The sequence below is a fragment of the Drosophila rhopaloa genome, unplaced genomic scaffold, assembly GCF_018152115.1.
Source record: "Drosophila rhopaloa isolate 14029-0021.01 unplaced genomic scaffold, ASM1815211v1 contig_167, whole genome shotgun sequence".
NCBI lineage: Eukaryota > Metazoa > Arthropoda > Insecta > Diptera > Drosophilidae > Drosophila > Drosophila rhopaloa.
Genome location: NW_025335047.1, coordinates 7,634,403 through 7,643,163, shown reverse-complemented (window position 1 = coordinate 7,643,163; position 8,761 = coordinate 7,634,403). Strand labels below are relative to the sequence as shown.

At 46.2% G+C, this 8,761-nt stretch overlaps 4 protein-coding genes across 6 annotated transcripts; 2 read left to right on the top strand and 2 right to left on the bottom strand.

Moving 5' to 3' along the window:
* The first annotated feature begins 46 nt into the window (after positions 1-46).
* On the top strand, positions 47-2,309 carry LOC108042089 (2-oxoisovalerate dehydrogenase subunit alpha, mitochondrial). The gene is made up of 4 exons (XM_017120214.2): positions 47-226; positions 282-816; positions 882-1,047; positions 1,403-2,309. Exons 1-4 carry the CDS (start codon positions 158-160, stop codon positions 1,950-1,952), a joined length of 1,320 nt encoding a protein of 439 aa, XP_016975703.1. The 5' UTR covers positions 47-157; the 3' UTR covers positions 1,953-2,309.
* LOC108042090 (AP-1 complex subunit mu-1) lies at positions 2,233-4,151 on the bottom strand. The gene is made up of 2 exons (XM_017120215.2): positions 3,055-4,151; positions 2,233-2,891 (listed from the first exon to the last, which is right to left on the bottom strand). The coding sequence occupies exons 1-2, from the start codon at positions 3,874-3,876 to the stop codon at positions 2,433-2,435; spliced, it is 1,281 nt and encodes a 426-aa protein (XP_016975704.1). The 5' UTR covers positions 3,877-4,151; the 3' UTR covers positions 2,233-2,432.
* A 546-nt stretch (positions 4,152-4,697) lies between these two features.
* LOC108042096 (methyl-CpG-binding domain protein 3) lies at positions 4,698-6,427 on the top strand. 2 transcript variants are annotated; one of them, XM_017120223.1, is made up of 3 exons: positions 4,698-4,961; positions 5,188-5,505; positions 5,814-6,427. In XM_017120223.1, exons 1-3 carry the CDS (start codon positions 4,771-4,773, stop codon positions 6,301-6,303), a joined length of 999 nt encoding a protein of 332 aa, XP_016975712.1. In that variant the 5' UTR covers positions 4,698-4,770; the 3' UTR covers positions 6,304-6,427. The 2 variants fall into 2 exon arrangements, with proteins under 2 accessions (XP_016975712.1, XP_016975713.1); XM_017120224.1 differs by lacking the exon at positions 5,188-5,505.
* Positions 6,428-6,486: 59 nt separating this feature from the next.
* Positions 6,487-8,740, bottom strand: LOC108042097 (metaxin-1 homolog). 2 transcript variants are annotated; one of them, XM_017120226.1, is made up of 5 exons: positions 8,519-8,740; positions 8,283-8,429; positions 7,889-8,167; positions 7,173-7,568; positions 6,487-7,109 (listed from the first exon to the last, which is right to left on the bottom strand). In XM_017120226.1, exons 1-5 carry the CDS (start codon positions 8,603-8,605, stop codon positions 7,068-7,070), a joined length of 951 nt encoding a protein of 316 aa, XP_016975715.1. In that variant the 5' UTR covers positions 8,606-8,740; the 3' UTR covers positions 6,487-7,067. The 2 variants fall into 2 exon arrangements, with proteins under 2 accessions (XP_016975715.1, XP_016975714.1); XM_017120225.1 differs by having other exon boundaries at positions 6,487-7,000.
* Between the last annotated feature and the right edge of the window lie 21 nt (positions 8,741-8,761).

Genomic DNA, 8,761 nt, shown 5'->3' with positions numbered 1-8,761 from the left:
AAATAAGTAAAAATCGATTGCCATAGGTATACCGATACGGTATCAACATTCATTCCATCTATTGCGTAATCAGCTGGGAAACACGCAGCTGAATCTGAATCTTTGGCTTTTACCTTACCTGTTGCATTTAATAGTTTAGATACAAATAATATATATAATGTCATTCCTGAGAAAGTCTATGCATTGGATGGGTGCTGTGGCGAGGCAGCGACAACACCTGAAAGTGGTTAGTATCAGAAGATATCCCATGGCTTTGTTGTTATTCGTTTGAATATTGACAGATTAGAGGAGCGATATCCACAGCTGCGCGGGATTACAGCTCAGAGCCTCCGAATGACTTCGGCAATTTTCCCGGAGCGAAGGCTCCGTTCGTCAGCAAATTGAATCTAATTCACCCCGAGGATTACGCGCCAATTCCCATTTACCGGGTGATGGATCAGGATGGCTTTATAGCAGACGAGAGTCAAGATCCCCAGCTGAGCCGTGAGGTGGTGGAGAAAATGTTCCGCGACATGTTGCTGCTTAACACTATGGACAAGATCCTTTACGAATCCCAGCGACAGGGCAGGATCTCATTCTACATGACCAATTTCGGTGAGGAGGCTTCCCACATTGGCAGTGCCGCCGCCCTGGAGATGCGGGATCTCATATATGGTCAATACCGCGAGGCGGGTGTTCTGGTATGGCGTGGCTTCCGCATCGACCAGTTCATCGATCAGTGCTATGGCAACGTGGACGACTTGGGTCGCGGCAAGCAGATGCCCGTGCACTACGGCTCCAGGGAACTCAACTTTGTCACCATCTCCAGTCCCCTCTGTGAGTTAATATATTACGCTATCTTAGGAGAAGCTGGTGCTAATCTTATCTCTGTTGGATTGCAGCCACCCAAATGCCCCAGGCCGTGGGTGCCGCCTATGCCATGAAGATGAAACCGGACAACGATGCCTGTGTAGTCTGCTACTTCGGAGAAGGAGCCGCTTCAGAAGGAGATGCCCATGCCGCCTTCAACTTTGCAGCCACGCTCGGTTGCCCAGTTATCCTCTTCTGGTGAGTAACGAATATAAAATAAAGGGCTAGTAAGACGATAACGCATAATTTTCACTCGTTGAAAAATAAATATTTAACACACTACTTCGATAAGATAAAATATTCTACAGTAGATATATTTTTATCTTATCAAAAAACTCAATTTCGTCATTTAAAAATTCCCTTATCTAAATCAATGTATAAAGCAGCTCTTTACTTTTTAAAATTTTAAACAACCTAAATATGCACCTCAAAAATATTTTTGTATGAGCTAGATTAAATTAAAACAAAGAGTGAGTCCATACAAAAGTATACTTTTCATATAATGAATCATGATAATGCTCTTTGAAACTAATCAACCAACTCCTCCCGTCAGTCGCAACAATGGATTTGCCATCTCCACACCCTCCAATGAACAGTACAGAGGTGATGGCATCGCAGGACGAGGGCCAATGGGATATGGAATTGCCACGATTCGAGTGGATGGCACTGATGTCTTCGCAGTGTACAATGCCATGAAGGCGGCCAGGGAATATGTGCTCAAGGAGAACAAGCCGGTGGTGTTCGAAGCCTTGGCCTATCGAGTGGGCCACCACTCCACCTCCGACGACAGTACAGCCTACAGGTCGGCGGAGGAGATCGAGGTGTGGAACTCGGTGGAACACCCCATCTCAAAACTGAAGCGCTATATGGTCCATAAAGGATGGTTCGACGAGACCGAGGAAACTGAATTCATCAAGGATATCAGGAAACAGGTCCTTAAACAGATTGCAGTTTCCGAGAAGAAACTTAAGCCAAACTGGCGCGAAATGTTTGAAGATGTCTACGACGAAATTCCAGAGCATCTGGTGGAGCAGCGAGAGGAGCTGGAGCGGCACATTGGGGCGCACAAGGACTGCTATCCCCTAAAGAACTTCGAGAAGTAGATTTCTCGTGCCAGAAAGAAGCTAACAACTCAGAAATCAAAGCAAACCGAGAGACTCGATCGAAAGTGCATTTATTATGATTAAGCAATAGGCAAACAATTTTGTGTGGGTCCAACCCGTTTGTTATGACTCATCCGTGCAGGTTGGGTGGGTCGATTTTTTGGGACTAAAGACCTTTTTGATTTTTCTCTGGAGGATCAACTTGGTTTCATCCTGAGTTGTCCATGTATAACATTTTTGTCTTCAAGTATATATTTAAATTGACCCACTCTGGCGCAGGTGTTATGAAAAGGTGTTAAAATTTATTAGGTTTGATTTACATACAATATACATATACTGAAACAATACGAATACAAATATATACTTTTGACTTAACGCAACGCATCGCAGACAAAAACGCGGGTGGAGGTGAAGCTACCTATTGCAGGGATGACTCGCTGAAGCTTGGCTGGAATGATGCAGGGGCGGGAGGTGCTCCTCTCAATTAGTACGAAGCTGGTAGTCTCCGTTCTGCGTTATGTACCGCACCCAGGGCAGCGCCTGGTAGCCGCTCTTTTCGATGATCTTCAGGTAGCGCACCTGGATGCCCGATGTGGTAAAGTAGGGGATCTCGAAGCGCACCTGAATGGGTGGCTTGCCCTCCGTGTTGTCCTCGCTCTCCACACTTGGCAGACCGAAATGGGCCCGCATCAGATACTCCTTCCCACCCGGGAACGACTTGATCGTCCAGATGATAGCGTTCTGCTCCGGCGCGTACTTACAGCTTCCAATAGTCGTCTTAAACTTGGGCGAGTCCGCGTCGGCGGGCACTGGTATGACTATCTCAACATTGTTGGCCGTCGATCTCCTCTTGAACTGCGACTTGGCCTTGATCATGTACTCCACGCGCGAGTGGACATGCCGCTCAATAACCGACTCGATCCATATCAGGGGTTTGACCTGCCAAGAAGAGTTCGATTAGACTTAAATTGGTGTTTCCAAAACTTCCATCATTAAAGATTTAATTAGTTTTAACCAAATTATATTTAGTTCGTTAGTTAGTTAGTTTAAAATAAAATTATTTTTTGGGTAAAGTAAAGGGCTCCTTATCAGAAATACTTACGTGCGTGTTCAGACGATAGGACATCAGCTCGAACTCGCCATCCGGCGGAATGAAAGAGATTGTGCGATCGTTCTCGAACCGGGACAACCGGACGCACTGGTGAAACTTGACGTCCTCCAACTCCACGGACTTAGACTTGCCGCGGCCCGTGCTCTCGAACAGAACCTTGTCGTTGAGTCCCAGCCGCAACTCGGGCATTCCCGAAAGATAGACGCGCATCTTGATGGCGCCCACGATCTCGCTGCGCAGCACATTGCCATTGGCGTTGGCCAGCAGATTTACCGACTCGATGACGTCGAGGAAGACCTCGTTCTTGCGGTACTTGATGCCCTCGGAGCGCCAAGAGACGGCATTGGTCACGGCCACCGGGATGCGGGGCTGCAGCTCCAGCTTGTGGCCCTCTTGCGTGATGTACTCCTGCAGGATCTTCGAGTCGGTGGTCTGCGGGTAGCCAAAGTCAAGCAGCTCATCCAGCAGCTCGTAAATAATCACGAAATTGTCCCTGATGGACTCTTCCTCCAGTTCCTTGAAGTACTCCACGAACACCTGGGCGATCTTGTGCAAAAAGACAAAGACCAGAGCGATATTCACATTCTTATTGCGCGGCGTCGTGGACACTATGTACAGGTTGTTGGTCTTGATGTAGGCGAACGTGGTCTCCGCCGTCTGGAGGATCGGTGTGATCAGGCCCTCCTCCTCGCGTTCCATCAGTAATGGCATAAATTTGTCAATGACGGCCATGTCGATGTTGTCGCCGCGGTAGTTGCGCGATATCAACACCTTGCCCTTCACGTCCAGCACGAAAATGGCCGACGAAGACATGATTATTCTGCCCACCAGCTGCCACTTGTCCCAGGTGTGAAATTCCCAATTGGATCGAGCTGGAGGTCCCTTGGCAGGTTTTGCTGCTCGCGGCAGGCGTTGTTCGTAGCGGATAGCGACGGTGGCGAGGCGTTGATGAGTTAGGGTGGTGTTGTGTTGAGCTGGCTTCACATATTCCGTTTCATGGCCTAGAAAATGCGAATGAAAACTTCCAAATTTCTTACGTCGCCCTTTATGCTGTTGCTGCTTCTTCTTCAATTGCACTCCAGTGTTGGTAAATGATCAGGTGCTAGAAAGTGTGACCAAGTATGATTTTCTTGGATATGACCATCAAGCCTTTTAGCTAATAAAAATTATATACATATATTATTATTATAAAAAGTAAAAATTTTGTCTAGGCATTCTGCAAAAAACTTGAATGCAAAAATTAAAGAAGATATATACACAATCATTTTACATTTCTTTCATTTTTACCTCTGAAATCTACACATTCCACATCAAACTTGTATGCAAAAATTAAATAGATCACACATGTTTAATTTTTGTAAGACCACAAATGCTTTATATATGCAGTATGTACAGACAGAATTTTTAATTTATATTAGAATAAAAAACTATATTTCAGAGGTAAATATGCATGATGTATAATATTGTTTTGATTATATCTTGAATAAGAAATTGCATTCTACTTATTTTCAATAAGCTATCACTAGTGAAATAAAAAATATATTTATATTATTCAATTCCTTATTTCGAAGAGTTTCATAATAATTTTAAATATGTTATTGGCAGCACTGGAGCCTTTTTGGGTATTTGTCCTTCCGCACTACGGTCACACAATCAGCCCAGACGCTGCTTTTTTGGAATTGTTGTTAATAATTTACTTCGGCGAGCATGCAAATGAACCCGAGCGTCACAATCGAGCGCAAACGCGTTGACTGCAGTGTCCTGCCAAAAGGATGGCAGCGGGACGAGGTCCGAAAATCGGGCAACAGCTCCAATAGCAACGCCAACAGCAACAACAACAGCAGCACCACCGCCAGCAGCAACAACAACAATAACAAGGTGGATGTTTTCTACTACAGGTAAAGAAGAAGAGTGGTACTACATATAGACTAAGGGGGATATACTAAATATCGGAACACTGCACGCTGTTGAATCGGATATACGTTTAATCACTTTCACTACCTTTCTGTTATTACATCCACATCTACACCAACATACACACACACGCACACGCCTATGCATACACACACACACGATCCACCTAACCCACCCAAATCTCCACCCACCGCCGTGTCCGTTCAACAGTCCCACAGGAAAAAGGGCTGAGGGAAAGCCGCAGGACGTTGGAAGCCCTGATTTCCAACCCGGCAAGATGCAACAACGGGCCCTGCCCTCGCCATCCATTTCGCTGTACCGCTGCAGCGCAATGCCGCTGCCTTTGACAAGTGGCGGTGGAAATGGTGCCACCACCGGATCGGCAGCCAATGCCCTCAAGCGCAAGTTCGCCAGGAGTCAAGGAGGCTTAGCTGCAGGAGCAGGAGCTGCTCTCCCGCCAGTGGCAGCCTCATCAGCATCTGCATCCCCATCAACGGCCAATCGCCAGCAGCAACAGAACGAACTCAGGTAGAGCCAAGTGGAGGAGCACTTGACTCTTGCATGCCAGCGTGTCCTGTCTTGTTTGCCTGTACCCTACAATCAGGAGGCAAAGTTTACAGCCCGCGGGAATCAAAAACCATAAAGCAACCAAACCACAATTGGCCATCAAATTCGTAGTAGTCACAAAAGAAAAGCTGTAGCTCTGTGCCACCTGAGATTTTTGTTCACCATCTCTGCATGTTTAAGCTCCACTTTACGTTTTGTCTTTTGTGCTGTTTGGTGTACTAGCTACTAATAAACTTGCCATTAATGATGCAATATTTCATACCTTACAGCCGAGCCCTGCGCACAGATGTCTCGCTGGTGCCGCCCATTCGACAGACTGCCTCGATCTTCAAGCAGCCGGTAACGGCGATCCGCAACCACAGCCAGGATCCTGCCAAGGTGAAGCACGATGCCAAGCATGGCACCCAGGAGAAACCCAAGCAGCTTTTCTGGGAAAAGCGGCTGGAACGACTACGCGCCTGCCAAGACAACGGCGAGGAGCTGGACGACATCTCACTGCCCAAAACCATACGCACCGTTGGCCCCAATGTCAACGAACAGACCGTCCTCCAGTCTGTGGCCACGGCGCTGCACATGCTCAATGCCGGCGTCCACGGCCAGAGTTCCACGAAGTCTGACTTGACCAAAAATGCTATGGCGTTCATGGATCCCGAACAGCCGCTTATGCATGCGGTAATCATCTCGGAGGACGACATACGCAAGCAGGAGGATCGCGTCGGTGTGGCGCGGCGAAAGCTGCAGGATGCACTCAAGACATGAGTGCAATGGTTTCCCCTCATGCATCTACCAATTCCATTGTAGACTCTAACATCTCTATTGTATTGACCCCTATTCGAAATCTACGTTTAAGACTAGTGTGTAATAAACCAAAACCAACTCCAAACGTGTGATCCCGGTTTTTATTGAAGGAAGTTTTGGTTCCCTTTATAATAACATCTGCTATCCTCTGTTATCCTTTTTATTACGCTCTGATGACTTTAAAATGCTATTTTATACAAGACAGTTTAAAAACAGATTCGAACTATAATACATGTATTGAATATGCATATTAAAGTAGGTCGATTTGTTAGAACAATCTTGGTAGTGGAAAGAAACATATAGATAATTCTGAAGGTTCGCGGAACTTGCATTTGTAAAATTAAGGTCTTTTCAAATAATGTAGTTTCCCTGCCAAATGAGTGACACGAAAATTACACACATGTATGCGAACTCCTGCCAGATTAACTTAAGGTTTCTGTTCGACCCAAAGATTCATGGCCCATAAATTGACGACCTCTAATGTATACGCAAAACTTTTAAAGTTGGACAGTTTTTGTGCTTCATCCCCTCATTGTATTTTAAAATATATATACTATACATAGATAACGTTGCAGAGGCGTGATTACTCTAGGCCCTCCTCCAGCTCGTCATCCTCGTAATCTATGCCGTCGTAGTCCGTCGAGGAGCGTGTTGTTAGCTGCAAGGGATGAAGCAATCGGAAATTGCAATTAACTGAGAATTTCGCACCTGCACTTGTTGCGTGCCTAAAAGAGTGTCTGGAGCCAAACAAAGACATTGACCCAAAACTATCGAATAAGCACCAGGCAGTTAAGGGTTTAGATCTACTTAAGTCAGCCAGCGGTGCCCACCTGGTTGTAAATACCACGCCAAGCTGCAAATGCTCCCATGGCCAACACTGCTCCCACGCCGGCCACTATTTTGGTGTTCAGTTCGGAATCCATGAACTTTCGCTCCGAAGCCGTCAGACTCGCCTCCGTACCACTGGGCGTCTTCGTAAGCTTAACGGAACTGTAGCCCTCATTGCGAAATATGTCCTTCGTGATGCGGTTGATAAAGTTCACCAGGTTCTGGCAGCCCTTAATGTGATTCTGGAGTGGATTGTTGGGCAGTGCGATTTTGAAGATAATGGCCAGATAGCTGTACACAATGGCATCGAACTCGCTGTAGGTGTCGCCGAAGAACCACACCTTGCGACCCAATTTCCGAGACAGCAGGTTCACGACCTTTTTGGCATTGACGACGAGCTGAAGAGTGAAGGTAATCATTAGCAAATGGAAACATGTTATAAAATTGATCATTAAATTTGGAAACTAATTCATCACTTGTGCGATGGTGTGATGAAATATTGACCAGCATTAATGGAATAACTTAGTCATATTAAATTGCAATTAACTTAGTCCTATGTCACAAGTTAACTAAATGATGAAATAACAATAAAGGTTAATCCATTATTCTTAAATCAAAAATTAGTAATTAATAAAGGAAAAGGATGTGAAAGGAACTCTGAGTTAGGGCTTTAGATTTAAAATGAAACACCAATCTGTAACTATTAAGATGCACTCACATAGTCGCCTTCGTGCTTGTCCATCTTATCGTTCACATCGAAGCCGGCCATCACCTGGACCACGTCACAGGCTTCCCTCTGGTAGGACGAAGGATAGTAAAAGTTAAAGGGGAATGGCGTGCGCTTGGCGTAGAGACCCCGCGTGGTCGTATCGAAGTTGTGGGGCTCTCCGTACAGGAAGTAATGGTAGTAGGCGTGCAGATTGGTGAACACCCAGTTGGCATAGGCGGAGGACAAATGCTTCTGTTTCGTGCTTAAATGCGCATCGATCGGGTAACCCTGGAAGAGTGATTGTTATAATAAAACCCATGCAAAAAAATAATAAAACCCATGCAAAACAAACCTATAAATAGACCACGCAGTTTGTTCACCCGGCATTATTTTGCGCACTCACCTCGAGATCCAGCACGCGCTTGATTTGCCTGTAGCCCGCGAACTTCTGGTTGCCGATCTGCAAGTAGGGCAGTTTCCCGGCTCCTGAGCGCAGCGGATTGGAGCTGGTCTCCACGTCCATGGGACAGCGGGTGAATCGCAGGAGGCACTGTCACCGGGGAAGAGGCAGGTTCTTCAGAGATAGCGATAATGGGCAAAACAGGCGTGCTGGCCGCCGTGTGATGCAACGGAACTCACCAGCGCACGTAAACATTCAAAATCAATGGACGGCAGTCCGTACTCCCCCTTGTACACATGCAGCATCGCTCCTAGTTGCATCTCCATCGGGTCTATGTCTTCGCTTGCTCGTACTCTTGTGTTTTGTGGGTTTTTAACAGTGCACCTGCATGGTAGCCATCAAAATTTGAATCCAAAAATATATGCCAAACTTCTGGCCGACTGCTGAGAGTGCTTTTAGATTGATAATTGATAGACACTCGA